General features: G+C 44.4%; 1 protein-coding gene across 2 annotated transcripts in view; it reads left to right on the top strand.

The window, feature by feature from the left end:
• Window positions 1-22,031, top strand: part of LOC132821963 (AMMECR1-like protein) — a 59,048-nt gene extending 37,017 nt beyond the window's left edge. For both annotated transcript variants that reach the window (XM_060834988.1, XM_060834989.1), the window contains 5 exons: window positions 3,102-3,212; window positions 7,799-7,913; window positions 13,532-13,622; window positions 16,112-16,208; window positions 20,985-22,031. In XM_060834988.1, the coding sequence (XP_060690971.1) occupies window positions 3,102-3,212; window positions 7,799-7,913; window positions 13,532-13,622; window positions 16,112-16,208; window positions 20,985-21,096 (526 nt within the window). In that variant the 3' untranslated portion in view covers window positions 21,097-22,031. The remainder of the gene's footprint in view (window positions 1-3,101; window positions 3,213-7,798; window positions 7,914-13,531; window positions 13,623-16,111; window positions 16,209-20,984) is intronic.
• Window positions 22,032-25,726: the final 3,695 nt, after the last annotated feature.

Genomic DNA, 25,726 nt, shown 5'->3' with positions numbered 1-25,726 from the left:
GGGTCCCTGACACTGTGAGGCAGCAGTGCTGACCACTGAGCCACCATGCTGCCCCAAGCTTGAGGGTGTCCCTAGTTCAGGATTCTCTTAAAGTTAACATGCAGGTTAATTCCAGAATACCTGACATACTAGGCAGTCTTGGAATCTACAAATGTACACATCAGGAGCAGGAGGAAGTCACTTGGAGCTTCCCTCAGCTGTTCAGCCTTTCAACAAGATCAAGACTGATCTGATCAGTCTGCATCCCTGTTTATTCCCGAAAGCTTTTCACCATCATCACCATTCACCCTCTTGCCTGTCAAGGATTAATCCAATTCTGCCTTAAAAACCATTCAAGACCCTGCTTCAATTGCCTTTTTGAGATGACAGTTTCAAAAATGCTCAACCTGTTTATCTCTGGTTTAAATGGACCAACCTCTCACTTTTAGTCAGCGATCCCAAATTCTAGTTTCTTCCACAAGAGGAAGCATTCTTTCCACATGCGCTCTGTCAAAACTCTGTAGGAACATGTGTACTTCAATCCAATCTCCTCTCAGTCTTATAACTTCCAGTGGATGCAATCCTAGTCTATCCAATGATTCTTCGTATGACAACCCACCCATTCATTGTGTTAGCAAAGCGTCTCTGAAATTCCTCCAATTCGATATCCTTCTTTAAAGGTCAGTACTGTACACGTGGTCTGAGCAGTGCCTCTATAACTGAAGTTAAAAATCACTCAACACCAGGTTATAGCCCAACCGGTTTATTTGGAAGCACTAGCTTTCAGAGCACTACTGCTTCATCAGGTGGTTGTGGAGAATTCGTACACCCCAGTCCAACACTAGCGTCTCCAAATCTATAATTGAAGTAAACCTCCTTATCTTTTTAATCAGTTCCTTTTAATAAGTACTAACGTGTTATTAGTTTTCCTGATTACTTCTGTACCTGCATGCTAATCTTTTGTGATCCTTACATTAGGATACCCAGGTACCTCCTAGATAAAATACTTTTTCTCTTCCCTGCTAAAATGTGCAACTTAATGTTTTCTGGTATTTTACTTCATTTGCCAAATCTTTACCTATTTAACCTATCTACAATGAATTGAATTGAATTTATTGTCATGCTTTGCCTTGCGAGCAATACAGGCAGATCACAGAGTAAAGTAGCATAGATAAGTAAATAATAGGTAAACAGCAGCAAAAACAAAAACACAGGTACAGGCCAATGTTAAGAGTTGAGTCCATTCAGTATTTGAACCTCAGGGTGGAAACTGTTTTGAAACCAGCTGGTGCGTGTGTTCAGGCTTCTGTACCTTCTCCCCGATGATAGAGGTTGTAGAAAAACATTGCCGGGGTGGGATGGATCTTTGAGAATGCTGGCGGCCTTTCCTTGACAGCGGGCCTGGTAGATGGATTCTATAGATGGGAGGTTCGGGCCGGGTTCGCCACTCTCTGTAACCGTCTCCGATCTTGAATGGTGTAGTTGCCATACCAGGTAGTGATACACCCAGACAGAATGCTCTCGGTGGCACACCTATAAAAGTTGGCAAGGGTATTCACCGTCATGCCAAATTTCCTCAGCTGCCTGAGGAAGAAGAGACTTTGTTGGGCCTTTGTAAGCAGTGCGTCCACATGAAGAGTCCAAGAAAGCTTTTTGTGGATGACCACTCCCAGGAGCTTGACACTCTCCACTCGTTCCCCCTCTGTGCTGTTAATGTGTAGGGGGGCATGAGTAACATCCTGCTGAAAGTCAGTAATGAGTTGCTTGGTTTTGCCAGCATTGAGCGCTAGGTTGTTCTCAGTGCACCATTTTTCCAGGTCTTCCACCTTCTGTCTGTAGTCTGTTTCGTCGCCATCTGAGATTTGACCGACAATGATGGTGTCATCAGTGAATTGTAAATGGCATTAGTCTGATATTTGGCAACAGTGAGTACAGTAGTGGGCTGAGTACACACCCCTGGGGGGCTCCAGTGTTGAGTAATAGTGAAGATGAAATATTGTCCCCAATCTTCACTTCCCTTCACAGCTTACTTCCTTACCTATATTTGTATTAGCAGCAAATTTACCAATCTATCCATGTATATAAATTGTAAAAATAACAAGTTGATGCCCCAGTAATGATTTCTTTGGCATAAATTCTAGAACATGGGGCATTTCACAGAAAATTTGGAATAATTCCTAATTCCATAACATTTGATGTAATACTCATCCCAGAATATGCCAGGTAACAGAATAGTCTTCAAATGTCAGAATAATTCCAGAGTTTCTAGAGATTGGGCTAAAATCAGACAATCTGGAAGACTGAACCAGGAACCCAGATATATTGGGTACATAACTAGAGATCCTTTAATAGCTATCATACTCCAGAATGCACTCCTACTGAGCTCTAAGCCCATTGTATCAGCATATCTATAGCATCACATTATATACTGAATATCTGTAGAGCCAAAATATTTGTAGAGCCAAAGTAGTTACAGGTGATTCTCTTGTAAATACGTAACAGATAAGAGTTTAATAATCACCAATATTCTGCCCAAGGTACTGCACCAGAATCTCTGCAGTTATCGATTGTATTCTGAATATTTGACGTCCCAGGATATGTTCTGTACTGAATTATACCAGCGTATTCATGTGTGAAAATATATATTGAAACGTGTTTTTTGTGAAGTTTTATAGTACCGGAATGTAGCCTGATTTGCATATTTCCAGATTAGATTTTAAATGTCAACAGTAGCAGAATATAGATACTACCACTTTGTTTATATGATTGTTGCAAGGTTCTTGAAGAATATTCTGAGTTGCCTGGCTAATCCCAGATTTCTGATGTGCTGGCATAATCCCTGTATTTGAGTACTGTAGGTTATTACCAACAAATTAGAAGTTCTTTTGAGCTCTTGGTCCTATGCCTCAAATCTCCCGCTAAGGTCAGAATAATACATTTATTGAGCTAAACCCAAAACTCCCAAGGGACCACAGTTATCGTCCAGTATTCGAGGCATTGGGCTTCCTGTCTGCATTTTAGATTGATCTGTCCAGCAGAGTCTCGTGTCAGGTGTTTGTGTTCTGTGCAATCCTTGCGACCTGATTCTATTGTGTAGGAATGAATGGCTTTGTGTTTTGTAGCCCATTGTTTGTAACGTGGAAGATGGGCCGAGATAAACGTTTGCGAGGCTGCATTGGGACCTTCTCTGCCATGAACCTCCATTCAGGACTCAGGGAATACACACTTACCAGGTAAGAACTTTTAAGCTCTCTAAGTAATAATTTTTTAAAAAAATTCAAGATGGGGGCATAAAGTATGTCCTAGTAGTGTGAAATTATACAGCTTTGTTTTGTATTAGTATAATCTGCGTGATGTATAAACATTGGCATATACTAGTACTAAATATCTGTGCTGTGTAGTTTTGTAAGAATAGCTTGGATAATAGTTAATTTCATGCATTGTGAAGTAAATGGAACTTTTGGATGTCCGTGTATCTGTTGACATGTATACGTTACAGAGTCTGCATTTCACTCCTCGAGTAGTTGGCAAGGTAGCAGATGGGGAGCATAAGATGACCTGTACAGTGGTTGATACAGAGGGTAACCCAAGCACTTCTGACTGGAGTAGGTAGCCAGACGTTCTGCAGTTCTTGATTTAATGAGCTGTGCTGCAGCCAATGTTTAGGGAGATGTAGCCTGTTTAGCTCCTGACTGAAAGTAATTTACTCTAGGTCTCAAGGGTGGAGAAGAGAGAAACTACTGCATCCCTTGCTTTGGTGAGGTGGTGGGGGTTAAGCTGAGAATGATTGCAGTTTGTTCTTTTGTACTAGAAGAAACAAATTCCTAGTATTTAATGGATGTTTGAGTCAATAATCATCACCCTGTTAGTGTGGAATAATTTCCAAAAGGCAAATTGAAGGACCATTTACCTGAACGGACACAAAAGGCAGATGATTTAAAACCACAAATAGAGATAAATGGGTGTGATCTAATTGCCATTATGGAAACATAGCTGCAGGATGACCAAGACTGGGAACTGAATATTCAAGGATATTCAATATTTAGGAAGGGAAGACAGAAAGGTACATGGCACTGATAATAAAGGGACAGGATTAGAATGTTAGTGAAGTCAGATCAGAAGAATAACACATGGAATCTGCTTGTGTGAGCTAATAAACGACCAGTGGCAGCAAGCATTGGTTGGAGTTGCTTATAGGAGAAAGTGAGGACTGTAGATGCTTGAGATCAGAAAAAGTGTGGCGCTGAAAAAGCGCAGCAGGTCAGGCAGCATCCGAGGAACTGGAGAGTTGACTTATCAAGCATAACCCCTTCACCAGGAGTTGTTTATAGGCCACCAAGCAGTAGTGTTGGCATGCTATTAACCAGGAGATTAGAGAAGCATGAGGCATGAGCAATACAATAATCAGGAATGGCTTCAATCTACATTTAGACTGGGTAAACATAGTGAGCACAAAAGCTATAGAGGATGAATTTCTGGTGTGTCTTAGTAACAGGTTTTCTGGAATACTATGTTGGAGACCTGACAAGAGAATAAGCTATTTTATGTCTAATATTCTGTAATGCGAGAGGGTTTATTAATAATCTAGCTGTAAAGGAGCCTTTTTAAGGCCATAACATGATAGAATTTTGTATTATGTTTGAAAGTGAGGTTGTCCAATCTGAAGTTAAATTGGAACAAAAGAACAGACAAATTTGAGGGTATGAGGAGCTAATGGGCAGGGGGTATTTAAAAAAATGCATAAACGGATCTTATCCAAAAGCATTGGATAGTCTTTAAGGAATTATTATATAGTTTACAGCAACTTGTACATTCCTTCAAGATGCAAAAAAACACCCAAGAAGTTAATGAGTTACAAAGGACATTATGGATTATACAAGATTAAAAGAAGACATTTCTAAAGTTGCCAGCAAGAATGTTAAACTTGAAGATTGGGAAGATTTTAGAATATAGCAAAGAAAGACCAAGAAACTCAGAGTAGAATATGAATGTGAACTATCAAAAAAATCATAAAAATGGTCTGCAAAAGCTTCTGTAGATATGTAAGAAGAAAATATTTGGCTAAGACAACTGTGGGCACATTGCAGGCAAAGTCAGAAGACCTTATCATGGAGGCAAGAGAAATGGCAGAGAACCTAATTCATTACTTGGCGTTTGTTTTCACTGAGAAAGGCACAAGGAATCTCCCAGTATTAGAGATCCAAGGGAATTGAAGGAAATTATTATAGTAAGGAGGTAGTATTGGAGCAATTAATAGAACTGAAGGTCACTAAGTCCTCAGGGATTGATAGTTTACATCCCAGAGTGTTGAAAGAGGTAGCTGTGCAGATATTGAATGGATCTTTCAAAATTCTATCGATTTGTGATTGGCTGCTGCATATTGGAACGAAGCAAATGTCACACCACGATCTAAGAATGTGGGAGGAACTACAAAGCTGTTTGCCTTGCATCAGTAGCAAAGTTCCCGCAAAGCTGTGCATTTGCACAGCCACTGGAGAGCCCCTGTCCATGGCGATCAAGGTTTGAAAGACTTCTGCTCCTCAAAGTTGCTGCTGTGCAAGGACCTAGAAATTCCACAGCCAAGGAAGAAAAATCAGTGGGAATGTTGATCATTAGAAGGAAAAGATTGTGATTAATGGACACTTGGATATTAATGATCTGATTGGGCATAGTTATCACAAATTTGTGAATGGGAAAGCATATTTAGAGTCATAGAGATGTACAGCATGGAAACAGACCCTTCGGTCCAACCCGTCCATGCCGACTAGATATCCCAACCCAATCTAGTCCCACCTGCCAACACATGGCCCATATCCTTCCAAACCCTTCCTATTCATATACCCATCCAGATGCCTCTTAAATGTTGTAATTGTACCAGCCTCCAACATTTCCTCTGGCAGCTCATTCCATACACATACCACCCTCTGTGATAAAGTTGCCCTTTAGGTCTCTTTTATATCTTTTCCATCTCACTGTAAACCTATGCACTCTAGTTCTGGATTCCCCCCAACCCAGGGAAAGGGCTTTGTCTATTTATCCTATCCATGTCCCTCATAATTTTGTAAACCTCTATGAGGTCACCCCTCAGTTTCCGACACTCCAGGGAAAACAGTCCCAGCCTGTTCAGCCTCTCCTTATAGGTCAAATCCTCTGCCCCTGGCAACATCCTTGTAAATTGTTTCTGAACCCTTTCAAGTTTCACAACACCTTTCTGATAGGAGGGTGACCAGAATTGCATGCAATGTTCCAACAGTGGCCTAACCAATGTCCTGCACAGCTACAACATGCCCTCCCAACTCCTGTACTCAATACTCTGACCAATAAAGGAAAGCATACCAAATGCCGCCTTCACTATCCTATCTACCTGTGACTCCACTTTCAAAGAGCTATGAACCTGCACTCCAAGGTCTCTTTGTTCATCAACCTTTGAGTGTTTTGAGGATTCTGCTAACAGAATTATGCAGAGGGTACTAACAGAATTATGAAGGGAAATCTGTATATGTATTTTACTAGGAGTTTCAGAATGTTTTTGATAAAATCACCTACATGAGATTGGTCATCAAAATTCAAGCCCTTGAGATAGAAGGCATCATGTACTGCTCTGGGTTAACTAAGAGACAGAAGACAAAGAATAAGCAGATCATTCTTGTGTTGGCAGGCTGTGGCTATCACAGAGATCAAGTATTTGGTCTCCGGTTGTTCATTATACATATCAATGATTTGAATCTGGAGACCAAGTGCAACATTTCCAAGTTTGTGCATGCCAGACAGTTGTGAGGGAATGAGTGCTCTGAGAAACGTGCAAAGAAACTTCAAGAGGGTTTAAATTGACTTAGTGAGTGACCAAGAATGTGGCAGATGGAATACATTGTGGCATAATGTGAGTTTATTCACCTTGATAAACGGAACAGATGTTCAGAATATTTGTTAAATGGGAAGGGATTATGTAATATTGGTGTACAAAGGGACCTGGGTGTTTTTGTCTGTAAGTGATTGAAGGTTAACATGCAGATACCGCAAACAATTAGGAAGGTTAATAGTATGTTAGCCCTTATTCCAAGGGGACTTGAGTGCAGGAGTAATGAAGTCTTGCTTCAATTGTACAGGACCTTGATTAGACCGCGCCTGAAATACTGTGTATAGTTTTGGTCTCTTTACCTCAGGAAGGATATTATTGCCATAGGAGTGCAACAAAAGCTCGTTCTCGCAATGGTGGAACTGTCCTATGAAGAGAGATTAAGTAAACTGGGCTTGTATTGTGAGGAGTTTTAAAGAATGATGGATACTGTTTAATCCTGAGACATAATATCTTTTTACTCATGGTTGTAAATCTTTGTAGCTCTTTATCCCAGAGGATCTCAGTCTTTGAATATGTTTAAAGAAGTGGTTGAGTGATGGATTTCTGATGGCCAGTGGTTTAAAGGGATGTCGGAGTAGTGTAGATGGAAGAAAACAAGCATGGGCAAGGATGATCAGCTGTGCTTCCATTTAATTGCAGAACAGACTTGGTAGGCTGAATGGTCTACTCCTGCTGCTATGCTTCTCTGTTGGTCATGATTCACTTGAATTACTGTCATAGATTCTGACTGAAACAGTGGTGGTTGAGCTTGGGGATTTATGCTTTTATTGTGCTACTCTGTGAATATATGTATAAAGATTCGATTCTGTATTTCACCATTTGTCTTTCTGGATTATAACAGATCCCACATGTTACCATGACCAGTTTCTTGGCTTTCCTGTTATGTAGAAAATGGGTCATATTCTATCAGTAGTCCTTAATTTCCAGCCTGATCTTGTTGATACCTTTCTCTCCTCGCAGTGCTCTTAAGGACAGCCGCTTCCCCCCGCTGACTCGTGAGGAACTTCCCAAACTCTTCTGCTCTGTTTCGCTGCTCACTAATTTCGAAGATGCCAGTGATTACCTGGACTGGGAGGTAATGGAATTCCAGTTCAAACTTACTGTCACCTCTGAAGGCTGAGGCAGGCGGGTGGGGAATTAAATGGGAAGTGTTTGTCCATTCCTTGTAAGTGCTGAGTTGTTCTAGAATAGATTTGGCTTAGGGTGCCGGAATCTTTCTGGTATATGAAGCATTTAAGCCAGGGCAGTGACTTTTGTCCTTCTCCTGATACCTGTCGTGCACGTTCCAGAAGGGCTGTCTCATTATGGCTATTGCTGTGTGAAAGCCCATTTCCATCTTTGAAATCAAACTAATTGGAAATCTGTACAACCTTGTTTTTTAGATTCCTGTTGTCTCCCTTATAGTGTGCAATCATGCTGATAGGGATGTCTCCTAGTTCTGACTCGGAGCATACTGCTCATGTTTAATCAGTTGGACTCTGCCTTGCCTCAGTTGGACACTGGATTAGTGGTGCTGGAAGAGCACAGCAGTTCAGGCAGCATCCAACGAGCAGCGAAATCAACGTTCTGGGCAAAAGCCCTTCATCAGGAATAAAGGCAGAGAGCCTGAAGCGTGGAGAGATAAGCTAGAGGGTGGGGATGGGGAGAAAGTAGCATAGAGTACAATAGGTGAGTGGGGGAGGGGATGAAGGTGATAGGTCAGGGAGGAGAGGGTGGAGTGGACAGGTGGAAAAGGAGATAGGCAGGTAGGACAAGTTCAGACAAGTGATGGGGACAGTGCTGAACTGGAAGCTTGGAACTAGGGTGAGGTGGGGGAAGGGGAAATGAGGAAGCTGTTGAAGTCCACATTGGTGCCCTGGGGTTGAAGTGTTCCGAGGCGGAAGATGAGGCGTTCTTCCTCCAGACGTCGGGTGGTGAGGGAGTGGCGGTGAAGGAGGCCCAGGACCTGCATGTCCTCGGCAGAGTGGGAGGGAAATGTTGGGTTACGGGGCGGTGTGGTTGATTGGTGCGGGTGTCCCGGAGATGTTCCCTAAAGCACTCTGCTAGGAGGATCCCAGTCTCCCCAATATAGAGGAGACCACATCGGGAGCAACGGATGTAATAAATGATATTAGTGGATGCCGTATCTGCAGCCAATTCATTCATTCATGGGTTGTGTGTATTGCTACTTGAGCCAGCATTTATTACCCATCTTTACTTGCTTTCAGCTACTACCATCCATTTGGTGTAGGTAGACCCACAATGCTGTTAGAGAGGGAGTTCTAGTGACACTGACCCAGTGACATTGCAGGAATGGCAATGTATTTCCAAGTTAGGAGTTTGAGTGGCTTGGAGGGAAACTTGCAGGTGGTGGTGTTCTCGATGGTATTGGTTATGGCTTTGCAAAGGTACTGTCTAAGGAGCCTTGATGAATTTCTGTAGTGCAGGTTGCTGTCATTGTATGTCAGTGATGGAGAGAGTGTGAATGTTTATGGATGTGCTCCCATTCAAGCAGGCTACTGTGTCCTGGATTGTGCCAAGTTTCATGAGTGTTATTGGAACTGTTCAGGCAGGTGAGACACCCACTCCTGACTTGAATCTTGTATACAGTGCACTCTAGGAGTCAGGAGGTAAGTTATTGGCTGAAGGTTTCTCAGCTTCCAACCTGCTATTGTAACCACTTGTGTAATTTCTGGTCAATGGTTACCTTCAGGTTAGGGTATTCACTGATGTTAATGCCTCTGAATGTCTAAGTGAAGTGGTTAGATCCATCCTTAGTGGAGATGGTAATTGCCTGCCACCTGCTTAACAAATGTTCCTTGCCATATATCAACCCAAACCTAGGTGCTGTCCAGGTTCTTGCTGTATTTTGACATGGGCTCCCTCATTATGGGAGTTGTGAATAGTGCAGAATGTTGTCATCATCAGCAAACTTCCCCACGTCAGAACTTGTGATGGAAGAAGGTTAAGATGAAACAGCTGAAGATATTTGGGCCCAGGACACACTCTGGAAGGACTCCTGCAGGGATGCGCCATCAACAACAAAAATCTTCCTTTTGTCAGATTTGACTCTGATTTATCACTGACCCTAGCTTTGCGTTGACACCTTGATGCTAGACTCAAATGTGGTCTTGCTGTCAAGGGGAGTTATGTCATATAACCTCTGGAGCTCAATATAGCAGAAGACTTTGAACAACCATGACAAGTTTACCCTTGGAGACCCCAACAGTGACTGAAAGTGGATCTTGTCACTTTTCTACAAAGCAAAGAGATGACTATGTGCCTCAGAAATTGATGTTTGACTTGGCAAAATAATGGTCGGATGTTGGGGAATAAAAGTATGATTCTCTGAGGCAGGCTGAGAATATTTACTAATAGGGCAAAGAGGGTCTCCCATTTGCTGATAAATGCCAGTATTTGACTGGAATAAAGTTATATCCTCACAGGGACCCAAACTGAATCATTGACCTCAGATGCACACCTCCAGGATGAGGTGGTAGAGCAGATACAAACTCTGGAGGAAGTACTGCTGAGTGCCTCAGGATATTTGAACAGACTAGGGGAATGGGACCCCTAGTCTGACCACTGTCTAATTAATGTCCATTGCATGGAGACCTCATGGGATGTAGGATAGAAAGGTCACAACATCAGAGCTCAAGTTTCATGGAACCAAACAGCCCGGCTGATTTGTCTTACCTAATTCTTTCCAACCAATCCAGCTCATGTGTTCTGGATGAGAATGCTAGTAATGATAGATCCTAATGTAATAGCAAAGTGTTTAGCCACGATTCTCTAATCTGGTGTTCACAACATTCTCCACCATGGAGACCATTAATGCATCTGCATCTACTACCATCTCCCCTCAATTCACATGTATCTACTGGCTCCTGACCAACCTTTCTGAGCCGAGGCACTCCGGTCCTGGATTAATCTGCAGGTTCTCCCTCATTTTCCACTTGCCTTCTCTTTGCTTCTCATCCTTCCACCCTCCCTATCTTGAACTTCAGGCAACTAGCCCTCCTGGCTCCCATTTCAGCTAATATTGTTAATGATGAGGGCCCTTTGTGTTGTGGTGGGAGTATCCTTACCTTTGAACCACAAGGCCTGGGTTCGCGATCCACCTGCTCCATAGGTGTTTCATAACATCTCCCAATAGTTTGATTAGAAAATATCTTAATGATGCTCCTCTTTCAAGTGTCAACCCCTCTTTTACCATCCATAGGTTACCAAAGGTGAGGGAATCTTACTTGATATCATCCTCTCCCATAGATATTCCACAGGTCAGGTGCCTGATCTCCTTCACTTTGCAAGATTCCATTGAGAATTGCTAATCCAGGCAGCAAAGTGAAGGGGGCAGCATGGAATTTGGGTGCCCTGCAGATCTCCATTGATACTACGACCTCGCTCGTCCATTGTTGACAGCACACTGGCTAATGCAAAGTTTTGCAAGAAGGCTTGGTCTCAGCATGGTTGTCAGCTACCATTTCCACTGATAGAATACGAGACAAGCACAGTGATACATGAAGACCTTTCTGGCCATGTAGCTGTCTCTCTTTCATTGTAGTTAAATTGTTTTAACGGAAGTCTTATTTGACCGAATAGCTCATTAATTTTAAACCATTACCTTACTTGGTGAGCTCCTGAAAGGCAGAGGTCTCCACAGGTGATTGAGCACTGGGGAGAAATAAGGTTACCATTCTAGTTTTAAACATCCGTAGAACTGGCCAAACTCAGTGACAATATAAAGATGCACCCATAGAACTGGTAACCTGCCAATGCTTATACTGTAAATCGTAGTATCTGTACAGTGTGCAAACAAGCCCTTCAGCCCAACAAGTCCACACTGACTCTTCGAAGAGTAACCCACCCAGACCCATTCCCCTATCCTATATTTACCCCTGACTAATGCACCTAACACTATGGGAAATTTAGCATAGCCAATTCACCTAACCTGCACATCATTGGATTGTGGGAGGAAACCGGAGCACCCAGAGGAAACCCATGCAGACACATGGAGAATGTGCAAACTCCATACAGGCAGTTGCCTGAGGCAGACATTGAACCCGGGTCCCTGGCACTGAGGCAGCGATGCTAACCACTGAGCCACCGTGCCACCGTAAATGAGATGTAGGATGCGGGTAGGTTGCTGTCCAAAATTGGTGCTCAGTCTACAGAATGAAACAATGGTAGTTTGTCATTTCACCTAACAGGGAGATCCGATTTCAATGTTTCCCATCCCCTTTTCCCAAAGTCAGCAAGGGCCTGACTCCACTTTCAGGAGCGAGTGTTAAAAGGGACCAACCAATTGCAATGCTGTAATACAACCACTAGGTGACTCAGTTGTATTCCCTGACTGTGAACAATAATTATCTTTTCTCTCTAAACAAACCAAGTCTGGATTTTGCTGACGTGCCCTCTCATTGCCTCCTGGTTTCCATGTACATCTTGGAAGTATTAATTTTCTTCATTTTCAAGCATTTTTACTGAATGATGGTCAATGGAGTCCCAGGACTGAAACATTAACTCTGTTTCTCTCTCCACAGATGCTGCTAGACCCACTGAGTTTCTCCAACAATTTGTGGTCTTGTGTGTTTTAGATTTTCATCAATTATTTATTTTATTTTACTAAAACAGTCAGTCAAGCCACACTCTCCAGTTCTGGTGGTGTGACTGGTGACTTGATTGTTTTAAACAACAGCACCAAGAGTGCACAATGTTGTGAGGGTTTGAGATATGTGGGTGGGAGGGCGTGTAGCTCCAACGATAGGTATCTGAGATTGGACATGAGTTTCTTACCAGAGTGACCTGCAAGTTCACTGTTGGGACAATATTTACCTCAAAATGAGAATTCAGATGCTTAATTGTCACACCTAACCAACAACGAGGCTCATTAATGATCAGAATCTTGGGTTTATATCTAAGATTGCACAAAGTTACGCAACAAGTTTTGTGGAAGACGTTAGAAAAACAGTGACAGATCATGTGTGGGCTAAACTGCGGCTGATACACTCACTGTGGGGAAATGGGAGGTCATCTGTTTTGAATCTGAGAAAGATAAGTTAGAATATGTTCACAGTGCAGCCACACTGCATATGGTAGAGGAGCGAAAGGATTTAATTAGGAATCTGTGTACACAAAGTACCAAAAGCTAGTGCGTAGATATCAACTAAGGAAGAAAGGCAACTGGAAAGTTTCCCTTCATCTCCAAGACAGTTGTAACATCAGAAAGAGGAAATGCTGCTTCAGTTCTCCAGAGCCACCTCAGCCTGACCCCCACCTGGTTAACAGTATTATGTTCAGGTATTTTTCAGGTCCTGAGCCATGGGAAGAATGTTGGCTTTAGAGCAGGTATACCGAAAACAAAATTCATAGGGAGGACACCAGGGTTTAAAGGGTCAAATTTAATTTGATTTGAGTTGCTTGTGTTTTGAAAAATTGAGGTGAGCATCTGAGGATGATGATTTTGCAGTTTCCAATGCCTTAGCTGAGCAAATATGGGATTCACCTGGGACTTTCCTGGTCCCTGCATGGCCCCCGTTCTGCACAGGACATCCCAAAGGCTGTTTTGTTTTAAATAAAGTTAGTCACTTGACCCTTTTGCAAAGCAGATTAGTGTAGGTCTGCTGCTGTATGTAAGATGGCATTGCTTTTGCAGCAATTGCTGGTAATATGTCTTTTGTTTTCTCATAGTAATAAAGTTGAATCTGTGTTTAGGTGGGAGTACATGGGATTCGGATAGAGTTTGTGAATGAAAAGGGAGCAAAACGCACAGCAACATACTTACCAGAAGTGGCCAAGGAACAGGGTACGTGTGAATGCCAACCTGGTGAATTTATTAACCCCCTTTTTCTGCGTGTGTTTATTGAGGGCCAGGAAAGAATGAAGAGCAGTACATCACAGGAACAGGCCCTTCGGCCCATCAAGAAAACACCGACATGTGATGCCTTGCTGGACTAAAAACATTTTGCTTGTACATTATGCATCCCTGTATTCCCTTCTATTCACGTACCTGTCAAGATGCATTTTAAATGTTGCTATTGTATCTGCTTCCACCACTACTTGTGGCAGCACATTCCAGGCACTTACCACCCTCTGTGTGTAAAAAGAGATGACCCTGTCTCTCGCATCTCCTGTAAACTTATTCTTTTCTATCTTAAACCTATGGCCACTAGTAATTGACATTTCTACCCTGGGAAAAAGACTCTGACTGTCCATTTTACCCAAGCCCCTCATAATTTTGTAAACTTCTGTCAGGTCGCCCGTTGTCCTTTTGATGTTTAAATGAAAACAGCCAAGTTTGTCCAATCTCTCCTCATAACTGATACCCTGCAAACCAGGCAACATTGGTGGTAAACCACTTCTGTACCTCCTTCAAAGCCTTTGTATCCTTCTGGTAGTGTGGCAACTAGAATTGTACACAGTATTCCAAATGTTGCCTAACTAAAGTTCTGTACAGCTTCAACGTGACTTGCCAATATTTATACAACGTGTCCTGACTGATGAAAGAATCATGCGTTCTTGACTGCCTTATCCAGCAGGGAACTATGGACCTGTACTCCTAGGTCCCTCCCCACATCGATGCTATTAAGGTTCTGCCATTTACTGCATGCTCCCCTCCTGCATTAGACCTTCCAAAATGCATTACCTTGCATTTGTCCAGATTAAACTCCATCTGCCATTTCTCCACCTACGTCTCTTAGCCTATCAATACCCTACTGTGTCCTCTGGCAATCCACCTCACGATCAACAGCTCCTCCAGTCTTTGTGTCATCCTCAAGTACTAACCAGGCCACCTACATTCTCCCCCAAATCATTAATATATATTACAAACAACAGAGGTCCCAGCACTGATCCCAGTGCATCTAAAAAATAACCTTCCATGGTCACTGTATCTTCTATGAATAAGCCAGTTCTGTGTCTAGCTTATCAGTTCACCATGGGTCCTTTGTGACCTTATCTTTTGTATAAGCCTGCTAAGAGGGGCTTTGCTGAAGTCCATGCAGAAAACATCTACTGCCCTGACTTCATCAGTCATCTTTGTTGCTTCCTTAAAACTTTTGAGAAACATGACTTTCCCCACTCAGAGCCATACTGCCTGTCGCTAATAACTGTCCAAATGTGAGCAAATCCTATCCCTAAGAATCTTCTCCAGTAATTTCCCTACCACTGATGTAAGGCTCACTGACCTGTGAGTTCCTGGATTATCCCTGTTGCCCCTATTAAACAAAGAAACCATGTTGGCTATTCTCCAGCCCTCTGGGACCTCTTCTGTGACTAATGAGGATTTTGTTCTGGGCACCAGCAGTTTATTCATCTGCCTCCCTCAGCATTCTGGGATAGATCCCATCAGGTCCTGGAGATTTTTCTACTTTGCTTTTCAAAACATCCAAACCTCCACCTTTTTCATATTGACGCACCCTAACATTACCATCCTGACACACTCAAAGGACATAATGGATACTGACGCAAAGTATTTGTTAAGGACCTCGCCCACTTCCTCTGGCTCCACACACAAATTCCTTCCATTGTCATTGAGTGGACCTACCCTTTCCCTAGCCACCTTGCTTCTTATTTGTATAAAATGCCTTGGGATTGCCCTTAACAGGTGATTGCTAACCACTGGTGCATTGTTGAAGGCCAGTGGTTTGGTAATAGAGAAGCAACATTAACATTTCGAGTGGATTGGTGGTAAATTGCTCAATGTAACTCCCTGGTTTGCCTCATGAAACTGAGGAAAACCCAACGTGCACACGTGCTGTACTTACTCTGGAAGTTTGGAGTTCCAGTTGCTGGTTTTACCCTGCCTGGTTCCTCAGGACAGTGCTGTATGAGGGTAGTTTCCAGACCTGGGACTGTTTGCTCCCCTATCGACCCTGGATTACACAGGGATTTGCATTGAGCTTTTTCTAACAGATGTCAGGAGGAGTTTTCTAAATGAATCAGCTGATGTGCAGCTCCCTCCTGTCACTGTTCACCTCACCCATTCCTTCTCCTCCTGACACCAGTGACCACCCATCCACTTCTGACAGCATTCAACCCTCTTTCCCCCCCCCCCCCCCCCCCTCCGTGACAACATGCACACTCCACTCTGAATGGTGAATGCTACTACCACCCTGGCAGTGTTCAAAACTTCCCCTCCCATCAGTTCACTCCCTTCCTGTGGGTGACATTTAGTTTGTTACTTTGGATAGATGAACTTGTGTGTAGGAACCTCATTACAGGCTTTTGCTGATATCATGGTGCCATTCTTTGTCCCTGGCACTACCTGTGTGTGTGTGTGTGCTTGTCTTGCAGACTGGGACCAGATTCAGACCATAGACTCTCTTCTGAGAAAAGGTGGTTATAAAGCTCCAATCACAAACGAGTTTAGGAAAGCAATCAAGCTGACCAGGTGAGTAACACAGTAAAACGGTTTATTCTAAACGGTGTGTCAGGCTTGGAGGCCAATAAGATATGTGCATCTGAATAAAGACCAGAGATGGATTATGTGAAAGTACAGAACTTGGTTGCATATTGGCCATGGCTCCTAATGAAGTAGGTAAGGTATCAGTAATTTGAGAGGGATGAAGTCCTTTTTATTGTTCAGGTTTGGTCAGGGTCTGTTGCAGGTATGCAAAGCGCCCTTTATTGGTTTTGCATTTCAATCACATCCTTGTCCCTAGTTGATTGTGGAGCATCTGCAGTTGGCCAAGTGACCACCTTTCTCGCTCGAGTTTTATTGCCAGAAGTGAAGTCAGTTGCTCCTTTGGATCTTGGGTACTGGGGCTGTTTATTGGGCCACCAAAGAGTTTTAGGAGTAACAGATAGGTTCTAGGGTGGGAATATGTTCATTGTTTCAGTGGGGGAGTTCACAAGGGAATTGAAATCTGTTTCAGGTATGCATGCCCCTGACTCAACTGTTTAGAGGCAGCTATAATGTTATGGTCATGCTTTGGGACTATTTGCCACAGAGCAGTTGTAGCAATGTCCTCATTGATGATGTAACACCTTTGTGCTCCCTGAATATAATTCTGGGGCCCAGAAAACTAACTGCTTTGCAGTTGTGTTGTGTACTGGAGCTGCTGTAGAATTTCCTCTTCACTCTGAAAACATCACAGTTGACAGACACTCTGTCGTACAGGTTATGGTTACTAAACAATACATTTCTTTTTAAGTTGAGGTAGAAAAGTAGATCAGCCAAACTATAAGATGACCTACCTAAAATGAAATCGTCCCTTTCAAGCTTATTTCTTTGTTGCAATGTGTGTGGAACCCTCTATTTTCAGAGATGCCTATAGATTGCTAAGTGGTTGTTTTTCAGTTGGGATTACTGAGCTCTGAGGTTTTGATGTTGCTGGTTGTTTAGAGTGTCCTGGGTGATGGTGCTCAGGAGTGCTGCTTTCAAATACTGTGAGGCCTCATTCAAGGCCGTCTCAGGGAGGGTTCAGTGAGAGCAGATATACTCTCGGCTAGGTAAAGGATGTAGCTTCTTCTACAAACCTTTTTAATATTAACAAAAGAGCACCTCAAAGCATACCAGAGCTAACAGAGTACTGTTGAAATGTAGTCGCTGTTATAATATAGGAAAACGTATCAGGTACAGTAAAATGTCTCAAACAACTGAAAATCCATGACTAAATTGGTGATAATGGCCAAGGGATAAAGACACAGGAGGAACTCTGCTGTGTGAGTAAGTGTGGAATAACTTGCGTCTATTTCAATGGACAAGGAGGTATCTCATTGAAAGCTGTTATTTCTAACCGTATTGCACTCCCTTAGTACAGCAGAGGAGCATCACTCTTGACTTTGACCAGTTGTCTGGAGTGGAATTCAACTCTTAAACCTCTGGCTTGGAGGGGTATGACGGGATTCTCCTACTAAGCTACAGTACTAAGTTAGGAAGCACAGCTGGGTGAATTGTAAAACAGTTTGGATGCAGGATAAACCTCCCTTAACCTTGTTCTATGAACAGGTAATGATGTGGTCAATCTCCTATTCTAGCTATTGAGCATCTCCCACTCAAGGAAGCATTGAAACCTTGGAACATTGTCTTCTACATTCCAGTTGCCATAGACCATGCCATAGATAGGCACAATGAGCCAAATAGGTGAAAGTGAGGACTGCAGATGCTGGAGATCAGAATCGAGATTAGAGTGGTGCTGGAAAAGCACAGCAGGTCAGGCAGCATCTGGGGAGCATGAAAATCGATGTTTTGGACGAAAGCCCTTCATCAGGAATGAGGCAGGGAGCCTTCGGGGTGGAGAGATAAATGGGAGGGGGGTGGGCTGGAGGGAAGGTAGCTGAGAGTGTGATAAGTGGATGGGGGTGGGGGTAATGGTGATAGGTCAGTGAGGAGGGGGGAGCGGATAGGTGGGAAGGGAGATTGGCAGGTAGGGGAGGTCATGGGGACAGTGCTGAGCTAGAAGTTAGGAACTGGGGTAAGGTGTGGGGTGGGGGTGGGGAATGAGGAAACTGATGAAATCCACATTGATGCCCTGGGGTTGAAGTGTTCTGAGGCGGAAGATGAGGCGTTCTTCCTCAAGGCATCAGGTGGTGAGGGAGTGCCAATGGAAGAGGCCCAGGACCTGCATGTCCTCGGCAGAGTGGGAGGGGGAGTTGAAATGTTGGGCCACGGGGCGGTGTGGTTGATTGGTGCGGGTGTCCCAGAGATGTTTGCTAAAGCGCTCTGCGAGAAGGCATCCGGTCTCCCCAATGTAGAGGAGACCGCATCGGGAGCAACGGATGCAATATGGTATTGGTGGATGTGCAGGAGAAACTCTGATGGATGTGGAAGGCTCCTTTAGGGCCTTGGATGGAGGTGAGGGAGGAGGTGTGGGCGCAGGTTTTGCAATTCCTGCGGTGGCAGGGGAAAGTGCCAGGATGGGAGGGTGGGCTGTAGGGGGACATGGACCTGACCAGGTAGTCATGTAGTCTCCTCTACATTGGGGAAACTGGGCGCCTCCTAGCAGAGCGCTTTAGGGAACATCTCCAGGACACCCGCACCAATCAACCACACCGCCCCGTGGCCCAACATTTCAACTCGCCCCTCCCACTCTGCCAAGAACATGCAGGTCCTGGGCCTCTTCCATCGCCGTTCCCTCACCACCAGATGCCTGGAGGAAGAACGCCCCATCTTCCGCCTCGGAACACTTCAACCCCAGGGCATCAATGTGGACTTCACCAGTTTCCTCATTTCCCCTCCCCCTTCCTTATCCCAGTTCCAACCTTCCAGCTTAGCACCACCCACATGATCTGTCCTACCTGCCAATCTCCCTTCCCACCTATCCACTCCACCCTCCTCTCTGCCCCATCACCTTCATCTCCACCTCCATCACCTATTGTACTCTTGGCTACCTTCTCCCCAGTCCCACCCCTACCCATTTATCTCTCCACCCCGGTGGTTCCTTGCCTTATTCCTGATGAAGGTCTTCTGCCTGAAACATCCTCCTCCTTGGATGCTGCCTGACCTGCTGTGCTTTTCCAGCACCACTCTAAATGGACGTCTCCCCGCGCTGTAGCGGTTCTGTGAAGTTGGATCCATAGGGTGTCTTGGTCACTTGAACGCAGCTCGCTGAAGGATAGAATTAACTCTCCTTCCCTCCTGTGCTAGAGAATTAGACAGGAAAAGCAAACAATACGAAAGGAACAAATAATGAAAACAGAAATGGAAATAACATTCAAATGCCCAAAATGGTAAGCAGGAAAGATGGGATGATCACCCTGCAAACAGGTTTGACAGCATTGTGAAAAGAGAAAAGGCAGGTCAATCTTTCAGATCTGGCTGCACAGTGGTCACTGATCATCCAGGGTTTTTGGTGCTGACCTAATGGGGGAAAGATTGAAATGGTGAAGCAATGGAAAAGGTTTCTTGACGGCAGATGAAAATTCTAACTTAACAACGTGGGCCTTGAATCTTGTTGCCTCTCTGAAAGTGATCACCTCTTGAATCTTCACATGCCACTCCATTGGAAAGAGTGGAAGGGTTTTATGTTAATAGTCTGACATACTGTAAGATGAAAGCTGCTTTCATCGTCAAAACCCCTTCTTTAGACCAGCCAAGATTAGGCGTCTGTCCTATAAGGTGGGAGAACACCCACAACCAACAACCCACACGGTGAGAAATCACTGGCATCCTGCTGGTCATCGGACTAGAATTCCGAGCCAAGGCCCTATCTGTACTTTCCTGGAGCTGAACTTGAGCCCCATAACTCCATGAGAACCTGAGTTGAAGTTTCTTTCAAGCAGCCAATTGATTTAGGTCATATGTTGGACAATGCCATCCAATGTGATCTCTCTCTCGTGACATTATCTAACCTCCATGAGAGCAGCAGTTGGCAATTACCCTCCTGGTCACAACAATAGAGAGAGTAATCATTGCTAATATCCTCTGGATGGCAGTTTAATTGTGGATCCTTGCTTCCCTAAAGGTTTGGGGTCACATTGAATCTCATTATGATTTCTATAGCCTGTTCACATTCACTCCCCAAGGCTCCCTGAAAGAAAAGAGTTACTTCTGGGAACAGAATGTGGGCTAGCCTTGCATCTGTGCTACTACCTGAACATTACTCAGTGTTTTCAGGAAGCAGGGGTTGACGATGGAGGGGACACGTTCTAGAAGGGACGTTAACTGTGCCATTCTCCTGTTTTGAGTCTCACCAGCTGCAGCCACATTAACGTACAGCAAAGTTTTTATTAACTGGCACCTTTGGGTCCCAAGGGTGCGCTGGGTATTCTGGATGATCAAGAGGTATGGATAAACTGCAGTCGACCCTGATCAGCTGAAGTTTCAAGACATCAACGTGCCTCAGAAAGTCTGTGTTAAAATGTCAAAGCACTTCCTAAAATCCAGTGTCGAAACACAGTCATAGAAACGTGATGCAGGCAGTAAACACATCACTGTTACAGGAGAAAGTGAGGACTGCAGATGTTGGAGATCAGAGTGGAGAGTGTGGTGCTGGAAAAGCACAGCAGATCAGGCAGTATCTGAGGAGCAGGAGAATCGACATTTCGGGCATAAGCCCTTCATCAGGACAGGCTGTGCTTTTCCAGCACCACACATCACTGTTACACTTTATTCACAGCATTAATACTCGGGGACATCGCGGTCCCTGACGTGTATAATGTTTGCCGGTTTATCAAGGGGTTTGGTTAAAAAAGTTTTGCTGTAGTTCTGTTTCTTTCTGCCCAGGTACCGCAGTGAGAAAGTAACAATCAGCTACACTGAGTACATGGCATCTCGACAGCACTATTTCCAGAATGGCACTCTCCATGCCCCACCTCTCTACAATCATTACTCCTGACAACAGGCTGCAGGACCAATCACGGGACTCCACCTACGACCTGATCGGGGCTGATGCCTCCACTTCCTGGTCTAGTTACTTTTACTACTGCACTATTTTATGATGCTAGCTTCCGTTGCCAAGCAAGCCTTCGGTCAGCGCTACCTCAGACAGACTTGGCAACGGAACGCTGCAGCAAAACAGTAGAATATCGTTGGGGAACGGGGAGGGATTTCTAACAAATCTTGTTTCTGTTTCTACACTTGTTTACCTATGTTTGCCTTACTTTGGTAACTTGCAGGTCTCCAGTTATGAACTGCAGGTTTTAGTACTGAAACCATTGATGTGTGTAGGGTGCTCAGGCTCTTTGATAATGGACAACGTTTCCACTAAGTTACTATTTTCAGTCGTGTCTCCCTGTGTCACATGGCTTGCAGTTTTCATGTGGGCCAAGACTCCTCAAAACGCAGGTGAAGGTTGAGGAAAAGTCCTGTGTAACAAAAACTTCACTTTGACATAGCAGTGGTCTGCCAATGTGGTGCAACTGAAAATAGAGTCAGGACCGAAACGTTTTCCCTTGTTATTTACCAAGTCTTGTCCCCTCCCCCGGCCCCGGCCCCCGTTACACAAGTATTACCTTGAAGCAAGTAACAGTTGTGCAAGGTTGCCAAGTGCCCAACTGGCCGAAGCGGTTACTTGTCATGTGTCTGCCAGTCATGTAGATACCAAGTGTAGTTGCTGGATTTCTCTGCACATTATCCAAGAGTACAGCACAGTCCCAAAACCAGCGGTCACTCTGGCAATCATCTGGTTAGCTTTTAATCAACAGTATTGGAGGGGCACTAAAATCTAGTAAGATTTTGTTTTCCTTTGGCCTCATTTGCTACTTGTATATCTATAGCCCAAACGTATACATTTTGTGAATGAAAACCCTTTGATAAAGTGAATTGTATTTACTCTGTGTCTCTTGGTCTGTGTATGACATTACATGCCTGTTCTGCATAGCCTTGCTGTCTTTCTGGAATGACCCGGCTGAGTGCAGAGATCTTCTGGTAGACGACGCTGGTGTGTGAGTTTAGCGCTGTGTATTTTGGGGCTGTCCACACTCAGAGTCCAGATTAAATGGACAGTGAAGGCTCTCCCTTTTGACGGCTTGAGTAAAAGCAGTGTCAGAAACAGTGACGAGAGGATCCCAGGCTCGACTGAATGATCTGATCGCCATTCAGCGTCCTCCTTTTGACGAGAGTAGCTCTGAGACTAGGGGAGGAAAGAATCAGTCTGTTCTAACCATTGCTAATGTCTCGTTGGCCCTTGCTGGAAAATGCACGTGTGGTTATGAACAGATTAGGACATGACCGAGCGTACATTGATCAAATAGCTTCCTGATGTCTTCGAGATCAAGGAGTGAGCAATGAGCTGGACACAATATTGGAAACAGTGCCAAGGTTAACTTACCTAAGCTCAAATAATTTAAGCAGTTGCTAACTATTAAGGGTATTATTTCAAAGCTGTTATTTTCATTTTTTTAATGAAGACTGCAATGAGTCAACCTAGTTTTACGTAAAAATTAGTCAACTCTACCTTAATTGATACAGTTAGAAGCAAAATATTGCTTTTAATCTTAGAACTTAATGTCCATAAAGAAAAGCATGACTATTCTTCCCGATTACTCCCCACTGACCCGCTGCTGTAGAATGTCCAACTGGTCAGTCATTGTACCCTTCTATTTATTTATGGGTGAAAGTTGCTGAACTGTTCAAACCCCAACTCCCAAATGGGATGGAGTCGCCTCACTAACAGCATGGTCAGAGACGGATGTCTGAGAAAGTGGCCCGAGATCAGGCCGAGTTTGACTGCTGACAGAGTTTGTGTGTCATCAAGACGAATCGTTCCTCACTAGAACGCAAGGCAGAATACACTTTATCATCAGCCTGGCAACTTTATTGACAGACATGTGCTCCTGTCCACTGGATTCCATATATCACCAGTCTAGCAATGGGAGGAGACCATTTGGCAACTTGATTGCTCACTTAGACCCTGAGTGCTCTGTACTTGAATTCTGTTTACATGCCTGGTTCCCTGTTTCTTAGTTACCTTCTTCAAACAAAAGAGAAAGAAAAATGGCCAGTGTTAGTTTTGAAACTTTCAGCTGACCACCAGCCTCCACAGAACTTGTGTTTTTTTTGGGGGGGCTGCTGGATGTTAGTGGAGGGTGTGGAAATGGTGCGCGAGTAGGAGAAAAGGTTCCAGATTTCCACGAATCCTTGAGTGAAGATTCCCGATATCAAATAGTCAAGCTGCAGTATGGTAAGGATCTCCCATGTTCAGGATATAGATTTTCTTACGCCTTATTAAATCCTTTACTCATCGTAAACACCGCAATTAGATCCCCCTTTACTTTTCCATTTTCATGGGGATATAAACAGTCCTTGTATAACCCTTTCAATCCTTGTAGAATTCTGGAGAATCTACAATGCATCTCCTCTCAGGCCATCATGAGGCAAACTGAATACAGCAGGGGTTTACCCAGAGCTCTCCAACTGTAGCATCATGTGCACATATCTTTGTCATAGCGTCCCTGAGATAAAGGCCAACATTCTGTTAGCCTTTTCATAATGATTTTCATTCTCCTGCCCTGGCTTTGTGTGATCAGGTTACTTGGCCCCTTAAGTCATAATAACAAAAGCAAGATATGGCAAATGCTAGAGATCTGAAAGTGAATGACAACTGCTGGAGAAACTTGGTCAAGTCAGGCAGCAGCTGTGAAGCGAAAAATACTTAGTGTTTCAAGACTAATAGGACTCCTTCCATTTCAGAGATCCACAGAAGTTCTATCAGAATCAAAAAGTTAATAGTCTTTCTCCCTGTGTCTCCCTGCTCTTTCACTATTTTGAGCATCTCAATTCGAAAAATTGTTCAGTCTACTTAATATTGGCTCCAAAGTTTTCCCCTCCTAAATATTCAGAGTTTTACAACCTCCCTTAATCTTTTGCTATGACATTGCAACCGCGATGTTGAGCCCTGATTTCTGTGTATTGACCACCTTAAGTAAACACGGTTGTTACAGAGTGCCTGCCTTGCCATTGCTCTAGTTTGGGCTGCTACTGTACTCTACTGCACTTTAATGCAGGGCCCTGTTTTATTTTTTTGGCTGAAGATCAAATACCAAATGTGCAAACGGCCAAAAATACGTCGTGCAGTGTGAATGAAGCCAGGAAGGATGTGATGTAAAAGTCTGGCCAGAAAAGGTAAGAGCCTCCATCTTGTCAGCTCTCTTCACCAGCAATCGGACCCTGGGGGCTGGGGGCTGCATGGGAAATATGCAGGCCGCTGCCCTGGACTCTGCATCCATGTAGGCAGGCAGGAAAAATGGCTTTGGATCGAAAGCTCCCGTTCTGCAAATGCAAAGCACAGAAAGGTTTGCATTCATTCTTTTTGTGTTCTGTGTTCCTGATGTTTCTTTTTGGTTTATTCTCTCGTATCTTATTTCTCCTGCCCAGTGACCCCTCGCTCCCATGATGTTATCACCTCCTTCACAATCTTGTTGTACTCCATGACTATTCACTGCTGTTGTTTGTCTGTCTGTCTCACCCACCTCTCTCTTTCTCTTTCCCTCTCGTGCGTGCTCTCCCCCCCCCCCCCCCCTTCATTATTGCCCCCAGTTTTCCTGTCTGTATGCTGTACTTGATCCTTTATTGGATCCCCTCTCATTACCTGCCATCACCTTTGTGTTCCCTTGTGGCTCAGAGTTGCTGCTGCCTCCATTCCATCACACTAGCTCATCCGTGTCATTTAGTTAGAGTTCTAGTCATACAGCACGGACACAGACCCTTGAGTCCAGCTAATCCATGCCAACCAGGTTTCCCAAGTGAAACTAGTCCCACTTGATCTTCTCCCATGCTGTTCCTCTCCCTCCTCTGGGCGTAGGCTTCCTTCCTGTCCCTCAGTGGTGCTTTAGCTCGTGGACATTTGCTCCGCTTGACTGTGTTTCCACATCTTTGTCTTTGATTCCAAAACCTGTTGTGACAGCTCTGAGAGCTTGGTGTTGTTCCCTTTCTCTGTCACCCATGAGGTGTGAATGCTCATCCCACCTCTCCCCTCCCCCACCAACCCTTCATCTCTCAATCACCAAGGTTCTTCCATCACCATCGGTCCCTTACTCACCCCCATACCTCACTATTGTTGCTTCCTGACCCACATCGCTGATTCCCTCCCCGCCCCACCCCCCAGCTGATTCTCATCCCATGCCTGCCCTCACCCAACTTATTGCCCTCCCTCCTTGCTGATTACCCCCCCTCCTTATTTGCTGATCACCATGGCCCCTCTGCAGCCCAGTATGACCACGGCCCTTGCTACCATAGCCCCCTCTCAGTGCACCACCACCAATGGCAGCTTTCCCCACCCACCACCAGCTCCTGCCCCAGCCTTGGTTTGCCACATTTCCATTTTCCCACTCACTTCATCCCTAGCTACCTCCGTCCCTGTTCCGTTCGACAGTGTACCCTACCCTTGCTTATCCCCTCTCTCCTGTGTACTGCATGATCCATCTCCACTGCCCCTACAGTCTTGTCCTCGCACCCTGCTGCACTGCAGTGTGTCTGTGTATGCCTCTGTACCTCACTGGCTGCTCCCCCCTCACCCTTGCTCCTGT

This window comes from Hemiscyllium ocellatum, chromosome 13, assembly GCF_020745735.1.
Source record: "Hemiscyllium ocellatum isolate sHemOce1 chromosome 13, sHemOce1.pat.X.cur, whole genome shotgun sequence".
NCBI lineage: Eukaryota > Metazoa > Chordata > Chondrichthyes > Orectolobiformes > Hemiscylliidae > Hemiscyllium > Hemiscyllium ocellatum.
This window is presented reverse-complemented; position numbering and strand designations above follow the sequence as displayed.